The sequence below is a fragment of the Myotis brandtii genome, unplaced genomic scaffold, assembly GCF_000412655.1.
Source record: "Myotis brandtii unplaced genomic scaffold, ASM41265v1 scaffold630, whole genome shotgun sequence".
Taxonomy (NCBI): domain Eukaryota; kingdom Metazoa; phylum Chordata; class Mammalia; order Chiroptera; family Vespertilionidae; genus Myotis; species Myotis brandtii.
Window position 1 is genome coordinate 1459460 of NW_005370412.1, and position 27298 is coordinate 1486757.

Here is a 27298-nt window from a genome sequence, read left to right on the forward strand (position 1 = left end):
AGCATAATAAATAAATGTATTATTCTATCTCTCAGTAAGGTAAGAACAATAGAAAGAGCAATAAGGCCACATTCATTTGGTGGGCAACAAAAGACCATTTTTACCTGAGCTCATGTCTGCTCTCTGACTTGTGCTTACCATTACTGATTTTCTTTTCAAAGGAGATTTATGGAGATATGTCTAACATCTTGGTCCTATAGTCTAAGTTTGCACCTTGGAATTATTGCTACAGCTTACATAAAAAAAGATCAGTGTCAACGAATATCTCCTTTTCTGCCTTCATTTGCTTATCTGGTTACACTACATATCATCATTTTTATAGCCACTCTCCTAACATTTATCTTAAATTCACATGAAAACAGCCTTCCCTATTCCCAACTGAATATTACAGATTCACACACTTTTCAAAGTACCATTCTGAGGTACTGGTGACATTTTGACATAGTATAAAATATTAGTGACCTAATCTATACTTCCCTCCTCATCACAGAATTTTAGAATTAGGAAAAGATCAAGAGATAACCTGCAGTGGTCGGCAAACTGCAGCTCGAGAGCCACATGCAGCTCTTTGGCCCCTTGAGTGTGGCTCTTTCACAAAATACCGACTTCTGCATATGGGCCACGAAGTTTCAATCGCACTGTACATGCACACCCGCACGTGGTATTTTGTGGAAGAGCCACACTCAAGGGGAAAGAGCCGCATGTGGCTCGTGAGCCGCAGTTTGCCGACCACTGACCTAAAGCAGTGATGGCGAACCTATGACGCGAACTCATTTTTTTGGTTGATTTTTCTTTGTTAAATGGCATTTAAATATATAAAATAAATATCAAAAATATAAGTCTTTGTTTTACTATGGTTGCAAATATCAAAAAATTTCTATATGTGACACGGCACCAGAGTTAAGTTAGGGTTTTTTTAAATGTTGACATGCCGAGCTCAAAAGGTTCGCCATCACTGACCTAGAGTAACACCCTGCCTTACAGAAGATAATACACTGCAGTCTGGATGCCTAAAAGTTATATAGCTAGTTAGAGAGTGAGCTTGGATTAGAATTCACTTATCAGGATTCCCAGTTCATTGTTTAATTTCTTTTCAATATCTGAATAAAGATACTCTTGATCTTTTGATTTTTTAATTCAGCCTCTCACATTTTCATTCATACATAGGTAAATCCTAAAATAATTCCTGAGGAATTATCCATATATTTCAGGTTGAATTGGCACCTTAACAAAGGTTGGTTGAAATAAATAAAAGAAACTTTCTTGATGCACCAAGCACTCAGGCACTCCCTTTCCTGTGCTTTCACAGTACTGTCAGTCAAGTATTTATACGTTCATTCCACAAACATTAAGTCTACTATATACCAGGAACTATGCAGAGCAGTGAGGGATATGGATATTTAACCAAATAATACAATGTGATAACTGCTACAGTGAAGTTTGTATAGCATAAAATGGGATTAGGATGAATAGCTAAATATGCTTAGAGAAGTAAAGAAAGGCTTCTTAGAGAAAATAAAACTAAAACTGACTTTTAAAAGGGAGGAACAGGAGTTTGGTAGGCAGACAAAGGGGAGAGAGGGCATTTGAGTGAAGGGAATTGCATGCTCAAAAATAAATCATAAATTATAGTAAGCTATTTGTTCCTCTATTTTAGTCTTTATTACATGGTATTGCAATCTGTTTACTTATTTGTTTATAATATAGTCCATGGCCTCTTTGAAAACCAGAATTTTACTGTTTTCATTTTTTTACAGTGCTTAGCATATAGTAAACACCTTGATACATTTTTGATAACCAAATCAGTATTTTTTAGTCAACAGCTGTTTTTATAATTACATTAGGTTGGGATTTGGTATATATTGCATGGGATTTAGCTGGTGGTACACCTGAGGTTTTGTTTGTTTGTTTTCTTAAACAAACACAAACATTGTACATACTTTTTGGGGGTATACAATCTCTTCCCGAAGAAAGGTGTTTTCTCCTGCATTCTTATCAAAGAGACCCCAGTCCATCTTCAGATCCCAGATGAGAGTATAGCAGGAACTGATGATATAAAAGACAATCCACAGGTAAAAGAATACCCTGGTGTCTGAGTGATCTTGTTCTGAAGAAAGAAAAGGGAAAGGAAAAAATTACTCGATTCAAGTAAATTCTTCATTAAATAAAACTAAAGAATAGATTCTTTATACAGATCCATAAAGGATGTAAGATTTTAAACAAATCCTCCTAGTAGGATTATTGTTGCACAAAGGTTAAATTAAAAAATCTGATTTTCCTGAAGTCCAAAAAGTAATCATCAAAGACTTGTAAGAGTCATAAACTTTGTACAAATGTGCATTTGGAATTTTGGAGGTTCTATGTCAAATACATAAAAATCTAAATAATTGCAATGGAGGCTTCTAATATTACAAAAGATGTTATTTTAATTTTTGCCATCAGGTGGCAGCTTAGGGTCAAAGATGAAAAAATTTATGACATACCACTTAACAAGGAATGCACTGCATTTGCGTCAAAAAATTTCTTGGATTGTTTTTAGAATAATATTACCTTCATACACTTAGATCTTGTCAATACTTATTGTGATAACAATGAGATAATTTTCTAGATAAAATACCAGAAAGTAACCAACTGATGAGAAATTTATTCTTAACATGTATACAAGCAAATTTCTTTCAAGCCACAAAGCAAATCATATTTTGCTTCTTACAGAGGTATTTACTGATACAAAGGCCCAATGTGACTTTATGCTGGGAATACCATAAAGTAACTTTTGGCTTTATTGTGAAAATAATATAAAGTGCACTAAATCCGAATAATAAAAATAATTTGCAAATATAGTTATACAATTTAGTCTTTTTTTAGTCTTAAGTGCTTCATATGTTCTCTAATGAAATTATCTGTTAAGTTCGAGAGTCATCATGGTATTATTTGTGTTCTTTAGGTGCAGGATATAGGCATATAACTAGTAGTATGGTCCTGAATCATCAGGGGAAAAGAGACAAAGCATCAAATTCAAAAAGTTTAAATTTTGGTTAGTTTCGCAAAGGCATAGAAAGTAAATAATGTATAATGCACTATCTACAATCCTTTCTATTAAAGTAAATAAATGTTTATTAATCATTTTCAGGTATTAAAGTGTTAAGTACAATATGATTCAAAGACACTCTTTGGCCATTTATAATCTAGTAAGTGAAACAACCATTTGTTACTGATGATAAATTTGAGCTCAAAATGAATTATAAACAAAGTACTATGAGAACATCAAGGAGAATTGGAATGTTTCCAACAGTAGGAAATCAGAGGAAGTAGCATTTGAGTTATTTCTAGAAGGATAAATAAATAGTACTGCAAAAGTCAGACAGATGAGGCAAGGCCATTCAAGGCTAAAGGAAGATAATGAAAGTGCAAGGTGTGTTTGAGAAGCTGCAAATAATCTAAACCTAGTGTGGGTGAAACACAGAAGGCGTAGGGCAGCGGTTCTCAATCTGTGGGTCGCGACTCCTTTGGCGGTCGAACGACCCTTTCACAGGGGTTGCCTAAGACCATCCTGCACATCAGATATTTACATTACGATTCAGAACAGTAGCAACATTATAGTTATGAAGTAGCAACGAAAATAATTTTATGGTTGGGTCACAACATGAGAACTGTATTTAAAGGGCCGGAAGGTTGAGAACCACTGGTGTAGGGGATGGGTAAGACTTGAAATGAGGCAGGAAAAGATATTTTGTATCTAACTATGGAATGCCTTTTTGGACCTTAGGATCAGAACTATATTTTAGAAAAATAGCTGTTTGGCAGGATGCTTGCATCAGAATTAATTAGTTGGTTAAAACACACACACACAGATATCTCAGAGCTCCAGTGTTGTGTAGTCAGTTTGTACCAGCTCATGAGAACCAACTGTTAAATTTTCAAAAACTTTCTAAGTTTGGTTGGTAAACACAGTCATTATTAAAAATTAAATTACATAAACTTGCAATTAGTTATATTAAAAACAAAGGTAATAAAAACTCAAAATTCGTCACTTCTTAATCATCTTACTAAATTTTGCTATTATTATTTTTAGGTTATATATTTAGTTTATCTATATGATGGGAACACTATACAACGTTATATATCTTTTCTCAACATTCAATGTTATCATCTTAATAGCTTGAAACTGGCTATGGTGGAAGTATTTATACCATGGAAATTAGCAAGCACTGCATATAAGTGGCGCCCCCGCCCACTCCCACCAGAGAGCTGCTTTATTAAATATACAGCAGCACAAACTATCAGTTTCTCCTGGGAAGTCAGTGGTAGGAAAAAGAAACAAATATTTTTTAAAATAGCCCACAAGTGATTCTAGTGAACAAACTTGGATTAAAAAAAAATACATTTTCAGGTTTAAATTACTTCCACAAAAACTTTTTTCACCAAAAGCAAATTGGGTTGAATATTTATACTACAACATTGTGTAATATTAATCATCAACTTAAAGGCCTAACAAAACTTTTTTATTATTATTATTATTTAGGTGTAGTTGGATGTGTTCTGACATACCTGTTTACCTCATTCTATTGATAGAGAGGTCTAGCTTAGTAATGTAATTCAGTTATTAGCATCATGGTTGCATTTTTAAAAAATCCTATAACTCATCTACTATGGTTTGCAAAGAATAAAACAAACTTAGCAACGTAACAAAATTCACGCTCTTCTCATATTTTCAAAACCAGATCAATACAAAGAGATTAAGACAAGCAATTTAGTTGTAAATTATAATACAGTATTTGCAACTCTTTTTTTAATTGAACGCTTACCATGTGCCAAGTGTTTTACATATAATATCTCATTTACTTTACACAACAATTTTGTTTGCTAGAAAAAGTAATGAATTGAGAATACAGTAAAAGATACATGCATCAAGAAGTAACAAAATGAGCATTTCTCAAATAAGTATAAGTAATATCAAGTCTTATTAATGAAAGCTGATTTTCTTTCCTAATTACTGAAATCACTGAGTTCAAATTATTGTATAAAAGGAGATTATTGGGGAAATGTAAAAGCAATGTGCTAATTTTCTTTAATTTCTCTTAGATTTTTAAATATAAGCCCTATCCTTAGAGTATAATTCTTAAAATGGTACAATGAGTCAAATGCCTCCCTCCTTTCTAAGACTATATTATTTCTATAAAATTTCTATGAAATATACACAAGGACTTACTTTAAAAAAACACAAATATTTTAACAAAGTATTTTGTAATAAGTAATGTTTTATCTTATGAACTTCTTCAAACAATGATTAACATACACCTGATCTACATATGCTAGGATAAGAACTGGTCTCTTTTTAATTATTACCCTTATTTGATCTTTCCCATCTCCCAAATGAGGAGTGCGTCCCCCCTGAAATCATCTGCCTTCATTGGTATTCAGGAAATGTACTGGAAAAATATTATCACTTTAGGCAAGCAATTATATCTAATTCTCTCTTGGCTAACTTTGGTAGCCTACTTTAATGATGTTCAGAATCAGAAAATCAAGTCATTGCTATTCTACCCCTGAGCTTCTATTACACACCTGCCATGTTAGAAGCATAATTCACACTAGACATATTTATGGTAATGACATCTACTGAATCTAAAACAAAGAAAAATAAGGTTCTTAGAGTTTTGTACCCACAGCCATCATAGGAAGGGTAAAGCAAAATAATTTGCCAGGAAAAGTGCTAAGAAAGAAATCAGAAAAATTACACATGGAAGTCACCCTAAACCATACTTCAGGGTGGATATTTTAAAAGTAAAAAAATTGGCAATGTGTGAAGAGAAAGTGAATAGTATTATTTTCAACCCAAACCTTTCTACTTTGGTAATAGCTTATTAGTTTGTAATTTGGAATTAAATAAGAAAACAAACACCATTTTCAAAGCCCAAAGATATATAGGTAAGCTGAGTTATGAATGAGCTTGACATCCAACAAATCTTAGTTCTATTCTTATTGCCCAACTAATCAAACCACTAAATTATGAAAATAATATGGCTCTCTGAAAATTAATGGATATAGATACTTCCCTAATTTTCAGGTGATCTTAGTTAATACATATGGTCATATGTATTACCCCTTCTCAGGTGACCATTATATTTATTGTCAGGGCAGGCCAGACAGACATTAAAAATTTGAGATACTTTCAGTAATAAGCCAAAAATAAAAACATTTACCCAAATGATTTGTATGTCTTTTCAAAAATTAATAGAATAAAAGTTTCCCTAGAGAATATTTTTAAAATGAGTGTTTCTATTTTATGTATAATAAGACTAAAATTTGGAAACTCAGGCATAGTGGCCCATTATTCAAGGTAGAAATAGAGTAACCAACTGGCCATACTCAGAGAGGAAGCACTTCAGGACTGTGTGTGCTCACTCAAACAATGAAACGACTATTTGCACTGAAGGCACTGAACTACTGCTGAGGAATCCTTATTAGGGAGCACAGCACCCCTTCCAGAATATTAAACATGAAGGGATCTAGAAGGGACCTGGGCACTAGAAAACAACAAGCAAACATAAATGAACTCAGCTGTTAAGTCAGCAAAGACTGTTTTCCCCAAGTATTTGTAAAAGTGTAATAGCAAATGCTTGTTAGCATACTCTTCCAATAAAATTTAAAGTAAAATATGAAGTATTTTTAAAAGAAGCTTTTTCTTCTTTATATTTGGAGAACAACAAAGAGTAAAATACACTACGAATGTATGAATACTTTAGAATATTAGAAACTGTAAATGAAAAACAGAAAATCTAATGAAGCACTCTCTCCCCATCAACGGGGTAGAAATGACAACACAATGGCCTTTTCTATTATTGTACCTCCCACAGGCTTTTCCTTGCCAAAGCCAAAAAACCTCAAGGACACACAAAAACCATTTAAAACACTCTTCCAATCCCAAATCCAACAAAAACTTGTAGAAGTTGGCATCAAATTTAGGCTTGTAATAAAATGTGAATTCTTAAAATATGGAGATTGGCTGCTAACTAAATCTTTGCTTGGCTAAACCTTTGCTTCTAAAATCAATGATGGAAAAGAAAATATACTGAAATGTTTAAAATGTGTTTCCTTCTTACTGCAACAAGTGAGGGCTACCTGCAATATTATCATACACAGACTCCCTAAAATGGGCCTAAACCACCTTCATCACGTTTTAAAAAATTATTCTAGGTACAGAGTTCATGTTTGTGCCTCTGCTTTTACAAATTATGCAGATAAACTAAGACATATCTTTTTTGCTGCTGTTGTCCATCTTCACCTGAGGATATTTTCCTATTGATTTTTAGAGAGAGTGGAAGGGAGGAGGAGAAATAGAGAGAAAGAAAAACATCGATGTGAGAGAGACACATCGATTGGTTGCTCCCACATGTGCCCCGACTGGGGCTGGGGATCAACCTACAAATTTACATGACCTTGACCGGAATCAAATCCACGACCTATCCACTGAGCCAAACTGGCTAGGGCAAACTAAGACATGTCTTTGAAAAATACCTTAAAAATTCCCTGATGCTGTTACTATGGTACCTCCTGTGGGCTAGTTCTCTGAAAAGACTCAGAGTTTGAACAAGGTTACTTCACCATCTTCTACCCTTCCCCCATCATAAAACTTATCCTTTGCAATAATAGCTCATACACAATAGAAAAAAGATCTACCTCATTAACCATTCAGATCCTATTCTTTTGGCCCAATAATTATTTCAAAAATTTATGTTTTCTCCTGCCTTTTCTCTTAGAATACTGCCCAAGAAAACAACAGAAAGCAAATGCTACTTTTGATCATCACTCAATGTTAAATTTTCTGTCATTGGTCCCTCTGAGTTGTCTTTTCAAATTTCCCCCCTCTGTTTTAGGCTTTTTTTGGGGGGGGGGCGGGGAAGTAGTGATATAAATATTTAATATGTAGCAACTACAAAAAGTGTTTTTCTTTAAATTTAGGGATATGATTAAGATATATAACCAATGGCCTGTCTAAAAAATGCTTGTGTTTTAAAAAAATTTGACTGGGGCATGTGAATCAAGTTCAGTGAGTAAACATGTGTTACTTGTACAAAAAGCCAAATACATTCCTAATTGATACTTGCCCCATACAAGCCCCCCACCCAAGGTGATCATAAGGGTTTCTTTTAGAAAGACTTGACACACATATGCCAGCTTTATACAGCAAAGATAACTGTATTTCATTTAATGATAAATTCCAATTATGTAGCAACTTAGAGTACATAAAGTGATTTCAAGTGAATTACCACCTTATTTAATCCTTACAAATGGTTAAGTACACCAAATAGACATTATTATTTATACTTTAAAGGTGTGGTTTTGTCTGGGGAGAGAAAAAAACAAACAGCCTTAGGCCAAAGATGAACAGAAATACTTCCAACACTCACAAATTGCAAGGCCTTGGGCAAAACACATAATGGAACAACTGGAATCCTCCTTAATTCAATATAAACAATAGGATATAGCTTAACCTCTGGGAAGTCGGCTCTGTACTTCCCATCCTGAAGCCTAAAGGCTGGGTTAGGGACTTGTGCTGTATTGTAGGCTGTTCAGTTACCTTGCTTATCTCTTTACCCTTTATTTTAATGTCTTTTAAAAAATTATTATCATGGTAAAAAATACATAAGCATAAAATTTACCATCTTAACCATTTCTAAGGTGTGCAGTTCAGAAGTTTTACGTACAATCACATTGTCGTGCAACCAATTTATCCTTTCACTTGATTATTTCTCCTACTAGATTATAAATTCTTAAGGGGAAGAATTTGTTTTGTTTGTAGCTCTATTTTTAGTGCCTAGCACAACCTGACTCATAGCATATTCTCAATAATATTAAATGGTGCTTGCTCAACCTCTCTATGCACCACCTACCCACCCAACTTAGAACTGAGAAGTGAGATGTTTACACAGGAGTATATCTAAATATGCTCATTTTAAGTCAGAACTTTTTCTGATAGGGCCAACTGGTTTTCTAATTAGGGTAGTAGTATATGGCAGATATTCTCCATAAATTGGATGAGTAGAACCTGCAATTCCAAGGCTTGTTTTCAAAAATACATTTAAAAGTAATTAATCAAAAAATGCTGCATTGACTAACATTACTGAAATTAATAATATTTTTATTTTCCTAATTGATCTTGAGTATGTCTGGCTAACCAGGGGGTTCTAAAATTAAATATCATATGATTAATCCTACTCAAACTTTTTAGTATACTGTCCAGAAACAGAAAGTGAATGACTCTAGTGCAGCCGTGGGCATATTACGGCCCGCGGGCCAGATCCAGCCCGTTTGAAATGAATAAAACTAAAAAAAAAAAAAAAGACCGTACCCTTTTATGTAATGATGTTTACTTTGAATTTATATTAGTTCACACAAACACTCCACCCATGCTTTTGTTCCGGCCCTCCGGTCCAGTTTAAGAACCCATGTGGCCCTCGAGTCAAAAAGTTTGCCCACCCCTGCTCTAGTGACTAGTTAGCAAATCCTTTTTTATTCAGTTTATGTTCAATTCCTTACTTTATTCAGTTTATTTTCAACAAAAAATCTTTGAGAGATCACTAAAAATAGTTATTGATGATATACTACTATGCAATTTTTTTGGTCATAAAACTCAGGATTTGTTAAAAAACACTGATATTGTAACAACAAAACTTTCATTCTCATGTGTATACCTATGTTAACAAAGTTTCTCAGAGTTTACTTATATAAAAACTGAAAAATGCAATAGTAATATAAATTTCTCTCATATAGAGATTTTATGTGTAACAATCATTAAAATTTGTAATACATTTATAATGTTATTTTGATCAACTCTAAATAATAATCAGGGCAATGAAAATTATAAAAGAGGAAGAAAAAAATTTAATTTCTATATACATGTCAGAAAAAGTCATTAAAGCATAAAAATATATTACATTAAAGTTCAGTGGGAAACAGATATAAAATTTCTAACTATTTAAAAAGTTGCTTCATTTAAAAAAGAAGTCATGGTAAGTATTATGCTTCTATATTTAAATTACGTAGATACATTTAATAGAAACATTTAGCAGTTTTGTTTCAAAAGGACACTGGAAACTACATTTTTTTGTTATTATTTAAACTTAAGATAAAAAATTTCAGGTGTAAACTTAAAAATATCCAAGAAGTAATATAGTTTAAATAATAATTATTTAAAATAATAAAATAAAATTATAGTTTAAAAAATTATTTGAAGGGGTACATGAGCAAAAAAAGTCTGAAGACCATAATACTATCCAAACTACTGTTTCTAGCCTTAGGTTTTTAGATTTAGAGTGTTTGCAAATTTAAGGAATTCAGCTTTTCAGTTTCTTAATAAATGGTATCAGGACTATTTTTATCCAGAATGGGAAAAAAGTAAAGGGTTCTTGAGTCATACAGTACTACTTATCAAATTAGTTGCCTGATTTACAAATTCTCTAGTAATAACCTCTAGTAAAAACTAAATCATGATGCATGCCTGAACTGAGTAATAGCATTCCTCATCAAGAACTAAAATTATAAGATTTTGAAAAGGTGTTTCTCTTATTGAGGTACTTAAATTCTCATCTAACAAGAGAGCCTACACAGTAGTAAAGGTTATTGGCTGCATTACCAATAGGACTGTAATCACAGAATCTACTGCAAAAACTGGAAGTATGTTACCCGACTGGTGTGGCTCAGTGGTTGAGTGTTGGCCCATGAACCAGGAGGTCACAGGTTCGATTCCTGGTTAGGGCACATGCCTGGGTTGCAGGCTCAATTCCCAGTAGGGGGCATGCAGGAGGCAGCAGATGGAATCAAAGTTTCTATCTCTCAATCCCTCTCCCTTCCTTTCTCTGAAATCAATAAAAATATATTTTTAAAAAAACTTTTTTTTAAGTGCAACTATGACATAAAGTGTTCTGGGGACCAAATTGCAAGCCTTACAAAAAACAAAAAACACCACCCTAATCTTTCATTACCATTAGACACACTTTAGATAAGTAGCAATTCTAAAACACTAAGGCTCCTAAAATACTGTGTCTCAAAAAAAAAAATCACTGAAAAAATTTTACAAAAAAAATTTATCAAACTATTTAAAAAGAATGGTAATAATTTCAATTAGTAACATTTCTTTACCATCAATTGATGAGAGAATGCAGGCTCTAAGGGTGGGCTGATACTTATTTAAATAGACAAAGGAAGAGTGCATTTTAGTAAAAGGAAGCAAGATCTTTGATAGATTGTTCTTCAAAAAAGGTTAAAAATTCAAAAGCCGTGACTGCATGTGGCTCAGAACTAAAAGCTTTTTTCTCCTCCCAACAGAAGAGCAGTCTCAAGTAATAACTGGTTGCCATGGAGATAGGAAACTAGAGAGATCAGAGAACTCAATTTGCAGTTAAATGGGCTGGAAACACTCCTTACAACTTGGTGAAGGAAAGTGATTAAAAATATACATGATTGCCAGAGGGACTCTTTTCCACCTAGCATTTCCCAACCTCATTAATGAACAAGTCTAAAAAAACAAATGAAAACCAAAGGTGTTCATATAGACTGAACCCATTAAACATAATTCAGGATTTCAAATGTTATCACAAATCCTTCTATTCCAGATGACTTTGATTCTTTTTAATGGTACTTGTTAGTAAATATTGGAATGAGACTAAAATTATGTTCAAGAACAAATTCGTATAGCCGTGGGGACTAGAACTTCAGTGTAAAAAAACACAACAACTGGAAAAGCATGCAGAGGAAGGAACAGATTCAAGTAGTAAAAATAAGGTTTTTTAAAAATCTCTTCCGAGTCAGTCATAGAATACCTTTGTGAGTGCTGTAAAGGGCTGCAAATGTCACCATGAAGAAAGTTGTAGAGTATTTCCCAGCATTAACTAAATGAGGAAAGGCCCTTTTTGTGTCTCGGTATCGGCGTAGGCACTGGATGAAGCGAAGCCAAGCAGGAATGCACTGAACAATGGCCCGAACACCATATGTATATTTGTGGCAAATTTCTAGTTCTGTGAAGATTTCAAAGAAGAAAAGATTACAATAAAAAAAATAACTTGTTCACATCATTTAGTCATATGCTATAACCACTAGCAAGTCCATGAAAGCAAAGAGCCTGGGTTTCAGAATCACTTTCTTCTTTGCAACTGTTTTAGTATCAAACTTTTTAGTGGTAAGGAAGCCTAGGAGAGAAGGTAAAATATTTAGGAAGGACCTAGTGGGAAAACCCACCCTCACAGGTTTCTGACTATCTCTTCTGGAATCACTTTCTTTGGAGTGTGGTAAAACCATAATAAAATTAGAAGTTGAGTATATTAGTCAAAGAGAAAAAAAAAATTAGCTCTGTATCTCAAACACCTGGAAAACGTACAAATATCACTGATGACTCCAGTCAATTTCATGAACTCCAAACCATTATAATATATCTACTATAGGTTATTCATGCACCTGTACTCTTTTTTTTAAAACTAAGAGCAAAGTTTGTATTAGTAAATGAGAAGGAATTGATAAATCAATTTTTCTTCAAATTCTGGGGATGTGATCAACCTACAATACAGTTGTCATCCACTGGCAATCAATGAAAATGTGTTGGCACTGGCTTCATTAATTTTTGTTAGTCAGATGGTACATAAGGTATCTAAATTTGGTGTTTGTTATTAAGGCAAAATTCCTTAATAACTTGAACTCTTGGTATAAACTAAGAGTGGGAAAAAGAGCCAGAAGAAAAACAAGATTCCCAGTAAGATAAAAAAAAAAAAAATAGACGACTATCTCAAAGCACTCGATCCAATTCTAAATAATAATTTTTTTCATCATTAAAAAAAGCAATACCATGATGGCAATTGTTGGCACTAAAGCATTTGTGATATAAGTACCAATGTACTAGGACTTTTTTTTTTTAAGTTTTAGAATTCTTTAAGTGTAAGTTGTAAATCTCTTGGCAAATGTATGGCTAAAATCATAACATAATTTAAGAGCCAAAGTATATCAGATAAAGAGATTGCTAAAAAAAGTGCCAAGTACATTTAATTAAGTTTGTAACATTATTGGATGAGTTTTCACGATGATCTTAAATGTCTTAGTTATCATTCCCAATATTTCTTGGTGTACTTTGGCAGTTCAGTAGTGTGGATGTGCATTCATACTCTACCTTTTGAATTATTTGGCAACAGGCCCCCACTTTCATCCCATTTGAGCTCAAAACTGTAGAAGCAGATCATATATTCCAGGTCCATCAGTATCACTGACAGGCTGTTCAGCTGATCAGCCAGCCAGAAATCAGCAAAGCCTACCTTATGGAAGGGGGCTGTAAATACTCGAAACTGGGAGAAAGGGGAAAAAAAAATTGAAATACAGAGAAATAAGAAAATTCATATTAAATTTCTCTAATTCAGGTGTGACCACCCAACGTGATTACTTTAGCTCAGCGGTTCTCAACCTGTGGGTTGCGACCCCTTTGGGGGTCGAACGACCCTTTCACAGGGCTCGCCTAAGACCATTGGAAAACACATATATAATTACATACTGCTTTTGTGATTAATCACTATGCTTTAATTATGTTCAATTTGTAACAATGAAAATACATCCTGCATATCAGATATTTACATGACGATTCATAACAGTAGCAAAATTACAGTTATGAAGTAGCAACGAAAATAATTTTATGGTTGGGGGTCACCACAACATGAGGAACTATATTAAAGGGTCGTGGCATTAGGAAGGTTGAGAACCACTGCTTTAGCTGATAAAATGAAAACCAATGAACCAATCACAAACACAGGGACCTGGCAACAGTGGCAAGGTTGAGAATTAGAAGTGAAGGGAATGAGTTGAATGCATAACAAAGAAAGGAAATAAAGCTGGGAGGGCAAGAATAGCTACAGTTAGAAAATAGAGAGCAGAGAGATGTGAAGAGTTGAAGTCGAAAGCAGAGAGTGGCAGAAGGTAGAAGCACTGATAGAATGTCTAACATTAGGCTCTAAAGTAAATTTTGCAGGAGATCCATGTGTTATGATTATTTCTGGAATATTCTCCCATCTTAGCTGGAATGGGAACTTTGCTAAATGAACACGAAGCTCTCCTTTGCCTATGAAGTATCGATAGAAAGGGAAAGATGGTGCATCTCATTGTTTGAAGCATGCCTTCTTCTCTAACCAAAGTCACTTTCATTTCACTAATGTCATGGTGATGACTGTAATTTTATGTTAGGATGAGGCTTTAAAAATAGCTATATCAGAGAAATATAACTAGGGTGGAAACATTCTTGTAAATCTGCTAGAAATAAGTCTAAGAGTAAGTTTTCTCAGATTTGAATTTAAGTAAGTTGACAGGTCAATTAATATTAAAATTATCTATAAAAATTTTCTTGGTAACAATTATTACAAATATAACAAATCACAATGCTTCCTTCTGTATTTTAATGCTTCTGATAGTACATTTTATTCTATTATTTCTTATTATATTACCATTGCCAACCTATTCCATCAACAAGTCCTCATTTATTAGTACATAGCAGATGTATAGATAAATGACTACTCAATGGGGAATCATTCTGCTAATAAGAGTAACTTGTCATGCATGAATCACAGCTTACTATTTAAACAAACAATGATGCACTAGGGGAAATGCTCACTTAACACAATGTACACAACTATATTACTTTGTTATTGCAATTAGACAGTCATATTAATACCTGAGTTTTCTGAGTCTTTCAAACTTCATTTCAAAATAATTATATAGAGATTTCACAATAATTGAGGCAGGGAATAATAGATGTTTATAATCTCAAAGTTATATCCTTGTAACCAGAAGAATACTACATTTTTTAATGCAAATAACAGTTATAAAACTCCACAAAATCTAGTAATAAAATGGCAATCTCAAAATAAGAAAGGTAATGCTATATAATAAAAGGCTAATATGCAAATAGACCGAATGGCAGAACTACCAGTTGCTATGACGCACACTGACCACCAGCGGGCAGATGCTCAATGCAGGAGCTGCCCCCTGGTGGTGAGTTCCCACAGGGGGAGTGCTGCTTAGCCAGAAGCAGGGCTCACAGCTGGTGAGTGCAGCAGCAGTGGCAGAAGTCTCTCCCACCTCCACAGCAGTCAGACATCCCCCGAGGGCTCCCAGACTGCAAGAGGGTGCAGGCCAGGCTCAGGGACCTCCCCTACACCCCCCCTACGTGAATTTCATGCACCAGGCCTCTAGTCTAATAATATTGTACTAACTGGAAATTATTTTAGTATAGATTTCAAGAGGGAGAAAAATGGCTCACATTTTCCCCCTTTATTGTTGAAAGTATTACAGATATCCCCCTTTGTTTGTTTGTTTGTTTTCCCCACTGACCCCCTCCACCACACATCCTCAAATATTTATCTTTTAAAAAATATTCTAGATCAGTGGTCGCCAACCAGTGGTCCGTGGACTACTGGTGGTCCATGAAGTCTGAAAGGTTGGCGACCGCTAGTTTAAGGAAACCTTTGGAGTAGCGGTCGTCAACCGGTGGTTTGCGGACCACTGCTGGTCTGAGGCCCGAAAGGTTGGCGACCACTGTTCTAGATGATGATAAAACCTATTAATGGTAATGGCATACTTATAACTTATCAAAATACTCTTATACATCTAAGTTCCATACTCAGAATTCAAACCCAAAATTAAGCCTAATGGTGCTATACTTAAAGAAAATTATTTGCTCTTTTATTTACATTTAATAAAATTGGAGAAAAAGAGGGAGGTTCTCAATTTGTGATAAAAATTCAATTCTAGTGGGAAAAGAAATAAGAAATACAAATAAAAAACAATCAGATCCAGGTGCCTCCTCCTCCAAAAAAAAAAAAATCAACTAATTTTGGGAGGAAAAAATCAAGGAGATTTAGCCATTTTCTTTTCCTGATTGCTATTAATACTCATCTATATTCAAACATAGGTTGCTTTTTATTTGTTGAATGCTTATTATACTTTTTAAATAGGAAGGCCATACTTTATGTCTTTAGATTTAAAAAATTTAGTTAATGCTATATGTAGGAAAGTTTATTGCTACGAATAAAAACAAAAAAATCTAACCCTAAGGGGCATACAAAAAGGAAAAACACACAAAAAGTACAGTTTTCAAGCAAGTATAGTTTATCAAGTGAAAAAAAAAAGTGAGGCAATAATTATGGGACTTCTGAAAGTATGTATGGAGAATGGTCAATTTAATTATTAATCTTTATTCTTCTGTTAGTTGTAATTCATAATCTAAGAAATAATTATATGAAAGCATCCCCAATTGATTTTCAGTATAGAGCTGGTTTAATTTAGGAGTAAGCATAAATACCTTCCCAGAGCTAACTTTACACTATCACCAAAAAAATATAGCTACCATTTCTGCATATCCTAATACTATATTCTATATCCTAATACTGAGACTACATGATTTTGCAATCATTAAGAAATACATAAAGTGGAAGAAATGAAATTTATTTAAACAAAAATTAAAGTCAGCTTCTCAAATTAAACTTGGTGACCTGGCAAGATATTTCTATTGCTTTTAGAGAACCAATCTTTCATAAAATAAAAACGGTAGACTACTTACATCAATTTAACAGGAAAATAACAATTTTATCACTTTTTAAGAAAAGGAAATTTATAGCATTCTACATATTACCAGAGCTGATTAAATAATGAAGTAACTAAATTAATCATGAACTATTATTAATTAGCAAAATCATTTCAATATCTGGACACTTCATATTCCATTTTCAGAAGGAAAAATGCACTTGTGCTTTTGCCAAGAGGCTGCACTGTATAACATCAGGTGTATCAGTCATATTGCATTCTTTGACTCTGGAGCTGGGGCGCCACTCACACAGATTACAATGTGAACTGTGCTTATGGAGCTGTGCAAAAAAGCAGCCTGGGTTTCATCCTGGAGGAAGCCAATGACAAATACAATATACCTCTCTAAAAATGATACACAAATTTTTGGACTTACCAGCAGTTTAAGCAGCCAAAACCGGGATTTATAGTAGAAAGTTTTGGTGGGGTTGATAAGAAAGAAAAACATAAATCCATAAAGGGCAAGTGGGTACACATATGTGGGGATGACACTAATTGGAGCAAAGAAGCATGCCAGAAGGCTCAGGCACCACAATATCCCAAGGAATCCAGCAATCTGATAAAAAATGGAAGAGACAAAAATTTTATTTTTGTCATTACTCAGAATCTCTTAAATAAAACAAATGGAAGAAAAATGTTTAGTTATTAAGTCAGTAGTCCTCTTTAAGAAGGTGGATTTCAGTGCCCACTAAACCAACTATACAGCTAATGCAAATTATATTTGTAGGACTTTATATCTTGCTTTGATTACCTCAAAGAGATGCTGATGAGACAAATTGCTTCTTGGATTAAGTTCAAAGATGAGCACATGATTTACTCCAGCCTGTCTCCAACCGTACGTGTTGATGCCCAGTAGGAAAAGGAATTCAATCAGAAGGAAGCCACCCCGATAGATTCTTATCAAGGGCCATATACTTCTATCTGTTTCAAGTTTAAATATAGCTGAAAGAATATAAATTAATTAGTTAGAATATTCATAATGTCCCCTTTATTGTCTTTTTTCTTAATTCTCAATGATATTGCTCTGGCATAGAAATTTTTATAAACAAACATAAATTTAGATTATCTCAAGAGCCTGTAAATTTGCTTCTAGGTTCTTTCCCATCTTCATTTCACTCTGCAAAATCCCACCAGAATAATTTTCCTAAAATTTGACTATTAGCATGTTAGTTCACCATTCCATTAGTTTCTTAGATTAGAGAACCAAGGTAAAATAGTTTAGAACTACTATAACATCAGTTCTGTCAGCTGGAGATTTCTGACATGACACAACTTCTTTGGTTTGGTTTTGCCCATCATTAAAGTGGATATGTAATACCTACCTCACAGAATTGCTGTGAAAATTAAAGGAAATAGTACACAGGATGGTAATATGAAAATTGAAGTGATATAAATGACAGCAGTTAATACTTATAGAATGATTATAATGTGCTAAGGATTGTTCCCAGTATCTTTACATATAATAACTCATCTAATCCTCAATGGCTCTGTGAGTTAAAAACTATTATTGCTATTTGATTGATGAGAAAACTAGAGCAGTGACAGGTTAGGTAATTTTCTAAGGGTTAATAATCTAGTATAGGGCAGAGTCAGGATTTTAACTCAGTTTTGCTTCAAAGCCCACACTCTTAACCACTACATTCTATTGTCCATATAAATGTTTGGTATCACTATTATTCTATAGCTCTTTAATAACATTCAAATACTTTAGCCTCCCAATTCAAGTTCTCCACGATCTGATCTCCAATTCATTTTTCCCAAACTTATCTCATAGTACCCCTAAACATTTTAATTCTTATCATTTTATTATCCTTTTAACAAGTTCGTGTTTCACATTCGCTTATGTTGCTCCTTATACATAAAATGGCCTTGCTCTTTCCAAAAATTCAAATTCTACTTATTATTTAAGAGCCAGATCCTCATCTGTTCAGAAATTCATTGAACGAATGTTTCATTTTGAGCCTACTATGTGCCAAACATTTCAATTTGGCTAATAATTTCTCAATTTTTCCAAATAACTATAAAATGTACTAGTAGTACCATACATTTAATATTTAATTATATACTACCTTATACACTTACTATAAATAATCATTTATTATTTAACTTTGTATTCTCTATAGTACATAGCACATGTGATAATTTAAAAATACAGAGTGAATAAAGCTTTGCTTCGGAGTCAAATACAATAAACCAGATTTCAAATCCTAGCTACACTAGGGCAAATAATTTATTTTTTCTAAATCCGTTTCCTTGTCAATGGGGATAATATCTATTCTTAAAAGTTTAAGATGATTATTTGTGAACGACATATATTAAATGACTAAAACAAAGTTTGGCCAATTTTGAGTATTCAGTATACATCAGTTTCTTTTTCCTTTTACTTGAGAAAACTTCATTTTTTCCTTAATTTGACAAATATTTATTAGGTATTTTATAGCATCTCCTCCTATGCCCAATCTAAGAGCTGGGGATTCAGTAATGAACAACAGACAAAATACCTGTCTCCAGAAACTTCTATTCTGTATAATATCAGATAGTGATTTTTTTTTTGGAAAAAAAAAAATGTAGGGTAAGGAGATAAAGAATGATGTTAGGTGATATTTTAGGTAGGGTGGTCAAGAAAACCTCTCAGGATGTGACATTTGTAGGCCATTTGCATTTCCTTAAGGAAACAGGGAATGAATAATGTGAATATCTGAAGAGATAGAGCTCCAAGTGAAAGGAAAGAGTCCTACAACAGGTGTGAGCCTGGCGTGCTCCAGGAACAGGAAGAAGACCGAGGCCACTATGATTGGAATAAATGAAAGTTAAAGTGGTAAAAAGATAGCCAGGGGAAGATCAGGTCGGACTTTGAAGTACTTTGTCAAGATTTAGGCTTTTACTCTGATGTATGAAGTCAATGAATTTTACACATAAGTGACATGACCAGATTGATAATTTCAATGGGCTACTCTAACTGTTATGTGAAAAACAGACTGCAAAGAAACAAGTATGTTGTTACCATATCAAATTAAGGTTATTAGGAATCTGTAAGAGAAGTTTAAAAAAATCTAAACAGGTAATTTTTCATTTTCATGAAAGTAAAAATACATAAATTTCAGAAAAATTATTACATATCAGGTCATGTCCCTTTGAGAAACTACAGAAATTATGCACACAGTTTTTTTGATGTAAATGTTTGAAAAAAGAATCATGCTTGTACATGCATTACTACTGTTGTGTTTCTCTTTCAACACTGTTATCTTTTAAGCACCCGCTGGGAGATAAATAAGGATAGACAGCTGGCTTTAACTATATTTACCCTGCCTCTCCCCATACAAACACAAAGATCAAACAAAGAAGGGCTCTGAGGTGAGAGAACATAATACACAACACTAAATGCATCAACCACACAGTAAAAACAACTCCGAGTGTCTCACAAAAACTTAATCTATATTTACGAAAGAAAGAAAAAAACCCTCAACTTGTCCCTGAATTTTAAAAAACTTCTTTTCAATTCATTCACATAAAATGAATAAAGACATTTATTTATTCTTATGTCTTATTTAATGATGATGATAATACCATGTACAACTTGGGAATAAAAGAAAAAATTCCACATACAAATGACTAAGGTTTACCCTATAGAAAAAACAACTCCTAACACACACACCATGTATACTGATGTAGTGCTTCACATCCAAAAACATGTTTTACTTACATTTCTTAGCTGAATTCTATGAACTGACCTCAAGCTATATTTTCATTCTTATCACCTAATAATACTCTTCTTTACCCTAGCTGAATATATCACTTCTCTCCTTCATAACTCACTCCCTCCTCCTACACCCCATCCTCTACCCTGGCCAAATAAAATTAAAATCTCTGCTTATCTGTCTCCTCTTGAAATGTCTCCCATTCCATCAATGTCCAGTATAAATTTCATTTCTAAATGAAAGAATGTATGTATGCTTATATATCATTTAATTTCATCTTGGTCCTTTCTCTTCCATCCATTCAAACTTCCACCAACATTTTTTAATATTGTCCCTACTATGTCTCAGGCAGTGTTCTAGGTGCTGGAGATACAACGGTGAACAGGAGAAATAAATGGCCAAGCATCAAGGAACTTACATTCCAGTGGGAAAACAGATATCAAGAAACATAAATATGAAATATTATGCCATGTACTTACAAGTGCTCTGAAGAAAACTAATGTAGGCTAAAGGGACAGAACAAGCTATTTTAGAGGTGATCAGGAAAGGCCTTCCTGGAGGAGGTGGCATTTGAATAGAGAGTATATGAATGAAGTGAGGAAGTAAGCATAGACAATTTGGGGAAGAGCCTTTTAGGCAATTGCAAGGGCCTATAGATGGGAATGAGCTCAGAGTGTTCAAAGAATAGTGACAACACAAGAGTGACTGAAAACAGAGTGAAACTGGATGTGGGAAGGATGACAGGATGTAAAGCCAGAAAGGCCCAGAGGGGCGAGATCCTGTAGGGTTTTATAGACCATAAGATGAAATTTCAATTATGTTGTGAGAAGCCATTACTGGGTTTTGAAGAGGAGACTGATATGATCTAACTTTATATTAAGGATGGCACTGGTAGAGGTGGCCAGATTCAGAATATATTTTGAATACAGAGCAATACAGAGAAATGACGAGGGAAAAGAAAGGCTAAAGGTTTTTGGCCTGAGAAACTGATGAAAGGTATTGATATATAGAAGAGAAAGTATATTTGAGGGTAAAAAGAAATTTGTCCATGTAATTTTGAGATGCCTATTTGACATCCAAGTAACCAATTAGCGTTCAGAGAAAAGAGTATATCTACTTGGGAGTCACTAGTATATACATGATATTTATGCCCATAGGTTTGAATAAGATTGCCTTATTCAAATACATGTAGACAGAGAAAGAGATGTGAGGATTGAGCCCAGTAGTATTTCCCAACATTTAGATGTCACAAGGAAAAAGAAAAAAACAGCTAGCAAAGGAGACTGGAAAAGAACTGCCAGCTAAGTATAATAGAAAAACCAGCAGAGTATGGTTTCTCAGCAAAATCAATTGAAGAAAAAGTTTTAAGAAGGAGTGATTGACAATGTCAAGTGCTTCTGTTGGGAGGTTTAGTAAGATTGTGCCTCTGTTGCTGTTATATCATTTCTTGATGTTGGGAATGCACTTGCTTCTAGCAATTCCTTCTACTTCTTTCTAAGTTTTAACTTCTATAGAATAGGAAATTATACAACCACGCTTCTTAAAATTCTATGTAAAGTAATTGTAAATAGATTCTGGAAAAGATGTGAAAGAGTGTCCAAAAAGCAAAGTAAATAAATCAGTACATAATTTGTAATATCTTATTTATTCTCATCTGTGATCAAGGTAGCTGAGGTTCTTGATGACTGAACACTGAAAAAGTGTGAAGAAATTGTACATAAACACTGAAAAATAATGGAGAATAAGAAGTCATCAACTAGTAATCTTTTAAAGGATAATATAACGAAGGGAAAAACAAACCAAAACAAATGACTTTCCCCACCCCCACTTATTTATAAGAACAAGAAATTTAGCCTTAACAGATTTCTCTTTCAGTAGCTTTAGTAGTTTGGTAGTAGCTTTGACAGAAGAACAGAATATGACATATGTACTTGTAAAAATAATTTAATTCAATATTTAAACTACTTACCGGCAAGCACAAGGGTAACATTCAGTACAATGAATATTCCACAAAATAAGCCAACTCTAAAAGTAGTCCATGCTGGTGCAGGCTGTGGACAGAAAAACAGAATTTGGGGTGTAGGGCAAAATATTAAGTACATTTAGTGTATGCTGTCATAAATCAGTAACATGAACCTCAAAGTTCTATCAGGAAAATAAAAATATTTTATGATTTGAATTTTTAGAAATCTGAACCAGAGAATCATCCCTCATCATTCTATAATACCAGTACAGAGATGCCAATTATCTGAATTCTTTTACAGAAATCTGAGTCACTAAATAAACAAAATTATAATTTTAGGTATCCAATTATATATACTCTGATTTTCTTATAGAAGAGATTTAGTGTAATTTAGAAGTCTTGAACATCTTTTTGTCATACTTACACCTAAATATTTCATATTTTAATTATAAATAGCATTATTTTTAAAATTTGAATTTCCAATTGTACATGATGGTATGTAGAAATATAATTGATTTTTATATATTGATCTTGGATTCAGCAATTTTGCTAAACTCACTTACTAGTTCTAGTAGTTAATCTATATTCATTAGATTTTGAGGTCATCATGTCATGAGCAATAAAAATACCCCATCAGTTTTACTTCTTTCTTTCTAATCTGAATGTCTCTTACTTCTTTTTCTTATATGACTGTACTGGCTATAAGCTCCAGTACAATGTTGAAGAGAAGTGAATATCTTTTTTTGTTCTTAGTTAGGAAGAAAGCATTCAGTGTTTTACCATTAAGTATGATATTAGTTGTAGGTTTTTCATAAATGTCTTTTATTAGAATGAAATAAGAAAGCTCTGTTATTGATTTCTATTACATTGTGGTCAGAGAACATACTTGCTATGATTTAAATCCTTTTTAGTTTATTGAAACTTGTTTTATGACACAGAAGATAATTTTTTTTGCTATAATGAATATAATTTAATAAATGCTTTTTTTAGGTGTAACTATTACATTTTGGATGAAGTTGTATAGTAGCCCAGCACATCTGACACCCCAATCATCAAATACACATCTCATCTTTTGGTATGATCACAAAGTTAGCATGTCAATAAAAATAAACAAGAGAAATATAGGATTAGAAGAGGTAAGTGGGAAGACATTATAATTCATTATGAAGTGAGATCTGGTATCTAATTTTTAAATTTAAAAAAAAGTATTAACTACTTAAACATTTTGAAACATTTTTTAAAGTAATGAAATAGGTATATTTTATCAGCTAAACAGATTGTATTAATTATTCAATTGGCAAAACCAAATAACTGGGAAAAATACTAACCTGAGCAGCTCCCAAAGGGGGAACACGTAAACGCTTCATAGCTTTTTGTCTGTCACCATCTTCAAGTTCATTGGTCACTACAGCCTAGAAAGACACATTATTAAATTTTTTAATCCTTCCCCCAACAATATGTTTATTGATTTTAGAGAGAGTAAGGGGGGGAGGGAGAGAGAGAAGGAGAGAGAAACACTATTGTGAGAGAGAAACATTGATCAGCTGCCTCCTGTTTGAACCCTAACAGGGGATTGAACCTGCAACCAGGCATGTGCCCTGACCAGGAATCGATCAGGCGACCTCTTGGTTCCTGGGTCAATGCTCAACTGCTGAGCCACTTTGACTAGGCAAAAGGAAGAATTATTTCATTAAAAGTAAAACATGTAACATACTGAAAATAGTTGGTATATGAGTGAGATTACTGTACCTCGGTTTCAGAGATGAGCTGATTGATTTTCTTGCATGTATAAAATGGGGCCACTTCCACATGAGCTACTCGCCAATCTGCTCCACGAGATGTTTCCAGGATCTTGTCATGCTTTTTAAGGATTTTTCGAAACCCTGTAAAATTCAGATTCTACAGAAAGAAGTGAGAAACACTACTATAATTTCCAGCACCATAAAAGATGAAAAGTAATAAGCACTATGTGTAGACAGAGCTTACCAAGGGAAATGGCAATGTTTTCATAAAAGCATTTACTGAAAGGATAAGACTCTTCTTTATTTTATTTATTAATTTCAAGATAGTATGTTATCAGTAATAAAAAGAAACCCTAAATATAAACCCTATTATTTCTATTTCAAGTAAATTAATGGAAGTTCTAAACTCAAAACATTTTTATTTCCATTTCCTTATGAACAATTGTTCTCAAAATAGCTACTTTATATTATTTTGTTATTTCATTAAAAGTAAAACATGTAACATACTGAAAATATTTGGTATATGAGATTACTGTACCTCGGTTTCAGAGATGAGCTGATTGATTTTCTTGCATGTATAAAATGGGGCCACTTCCACATGAGCTACTCGCCAATCTGCTCCACGAGATGTTTCCAGGATCTTGTCATGCTTTTTAAGGATTTTTCGAAACCCTGTAAAATTCAGATTCTACAGAAAGAAGTGAGAAACACTACTATAATTTCCAGCACCATAAAAGATGAAAAGTAATAAGCACTATGTGTAGACAGAGCTTACCAAGGGAAATGGCAATGTTTTCATAAAAGCATTTACTGAAAGGATAAGACTCTTCTTTATTTTATTTATTAATTTCAAGATAGTATGTTATCAGTAATAAAAAGAAACCCTAAATATAAACCCTATTATTTCTATTTCAAGTAAATTAATGGAAGTTCTAAACTCAAAACATTTTTATTTCCATTTCCTTATGAACAATTGTTCTCAAAATAGCTACTTTATATTATTTTGATTCTTTGATTAAAAGAATATTTTCAGAAAATATTTCAGATTTATCATGCACTGAATACATTTATAAGTTCTCTGCTGTTTGAAGGACTGGTATAGGTATGCATTTCTCCCCTACTCCTATGCAAGCATGTACAAACCAGCATGGAAAATCAAAGATTACCTATTTCTCTTAACTTTCATTTTGCTTTCATACATTCTCAGTTAAGGGAAGGGAATGCAAAGAAGAATCAGTAGTAATGAAGTGATCACTCTTACAGGGTTTAGCTGATAATGGATGGAAGCTGGTATTTTCCCTCCATTTCTACATCAAAATCCTACTTTTCTACATTCTCAAATTCTGTTGTTTGATCAACATGCAACAAAAGCAGGAAACCATGGGTTTGCAAGGTTCTTTAAACTAGAGGTCTCCCAAATTTTCTGAACACATATCCCCATTAGTAAAAAAAAAAAAAAAAAAAAAAAAAAAAAAATGAACACTCACTCCAAACTAAGTCTTTGCTTGTTTGCTTATAATTTTTTTCTCATACTTTAATGAATCATCTTAAATTTTTCTTGGGGTGCATACATCATGTATGTCTTGAAGACTGCATTCCATCAACTTTTCTTTCTCCTGATTCTCAAAATAAATGTCTTCTTATAGAATAAACAACCCTCAAAGAATAGAGGATAAATCAAAACTTTTATAATTTACAATTAGTTTTGTTTTCCAGAGGAGCATTTTATAATGACCCCAAACAAAAGCTTCTAGGAAAGTTAAAAAATTTAACAAGGGTATTTCTCTGCAACACACAAGCATAAATAATAAATTATGAGATATAAGAAAGAAAAAATTCATTTTTAAAAACCTTCCCCCAAGGATATTTTTATTGGTTTTAGAGAGCAAAGAAGGGAGAAAGAGGGAGAGGAGCCATGGATTGTTTGCCTCCTGTACATGCCCTGACAGGGGATTGAACCTGCAACCTTTTTGTAGTGTAGGACAATGCTCCAACCAACTGAGCCACCCAGACAGGGCCATTTTTTTTTCTTTTTAAAAATAAATTATAAAGCCTATGAATAAATTGCAAGGGAAAGTAATTTCCTCAGATATATCTTATATAATTATTTTCTATTCCTCTAAAATTATTTCCCAACTGGATGGTTCTTTCAGTGATAAAAAATTAAACCACCAAAGAAGAAAGCAGAATTATAAAAGGGAAAGATAGAAATAAATACATGCATTAACAACTTAGATCACTGCAGATATGAGACTACATTGACTTTTTATATTAAAACTAGAGGCCCGGTGCACAAAATTCGTGCACGGGGGAGGGAGGATCCCCTCAGACCAGCTTGCACCCTCTCCAATCCAGGACCCCTCGGGGGATGTCTGACTGCCGGTTTAGGCCCGATCCTGGAAATCAGGCCTAAACCGGCAGTCAGACATCCCTCTCACAATCCTGGACTGCTGACTCCTAACCGCTCACCTACCTGCCTGCCTTATCGCCCCTAACTGTCCCACCCCCTGCCAGCCTGATCATCCCTAACCGCCTCTGCCTGCCAGCCTGCCCTCCCTGCCGGCCTGGTCACCCCACGCAGCCTGCTGCTCAGTCATTTGGTCACCCCTCACCAAGCCCCCTGCCAGCCTGGTCACCCCATGCAGCCTGCTGCTCGGTCATTTGGTCGCTCTTCACCAACCCCCCTGCCAGCCTGGTCACCCCACGCAGCCTGTTCGGTTGTCCATTCAGTTGCGATGGTTGCTTAGGCTTTTATATAGATAGATACCAGTACTTATACCTAGTAATACTTTTATTATATAACCTTCAGTTCTTATCTACACTAATAAAAGAGAAACATGGTAATTAGCGTACGACCGCTACCCTTCCCATTGGCTAATCAGCATATCCTTATGTAAATTAACTGTCAGCCAAGATGGCGGCCAGCAGCCATGCACTGAAGCGAACAGGGAGGCTTGCTTGCTCCAGTGATAGCGAACTCCAACATTCCCCGCCTCACTTGCCAGCCTCTCAACTGCAACTCTAAGCAACTATGTTGCAAATATAGAAGCTAAACAAAACCCCAGAAACCAGCTTTCAGTCAGCCGAGCTTCAGCCAGCCGAACCGCAACACTGTATCGAATACAGAAGGAAAAACAAAGGCCAGAAACCGGCTTTCAGCAGCCGAGGCCTCAGAGCTAAAGCTGGCCCAGAATAGAAAAAAAGAAAAAGAAAAAAAGGAGAGGCTGGGAGCTTCCATTGCTGGGGGGCTTGGCCAACCTGAAAACGGCCCTCAGCCCCTCACCCAG

General features: G+C 34.1%; 1 protein-coding gene across 2 annotated transcripts in view; it reads right to left on the bottom strand.

Annotated features, from left to right (window-relative positions):
• The window catches only part of XPR1 (xenotropic and polytropic retrovirus receptor 1), a 112544-nt gene that overhangs the window by 16367 nt on the left and 68879 nt on the right, over positions 1 to 27298 (bottom strand). For both annotated transcript variants that reach the window (XM_014528348.1, XM_005880229.2), the window contains 8 exons: positions 24550 to 24699; positions 23598 to 23681; positions 22276 to 22357; positions 17360 to 17550; positions 16985 to 17164; positions 13157 to 13328; positions 11823 to 12017; positions 1941 to 2107 (listed from right to left, as the gene is read on the bottom strand). In XM_014528348.1, the coding sequence (XP_014383834.1) occupies positions 1941 to 2107; positions 11823 to 12017; positions 13157 to 13328; positions 16985 to 17164; positions 17360 to 17550; positions 22276 to 22357; positions 23598 to 23681; positions 24550 to 24699 (1221 nt within the window). The remainder of the gene's footprint in view (positions 1 to 1940; positions 2108 to 11822; positions 12018 to 13156; positions 13329 to 16984; positions 17165 to 17359; positions 17551 to 22275; positions 22358 to 23597; positions 23682 to 24549; positions 24700 to 27298) is intronic.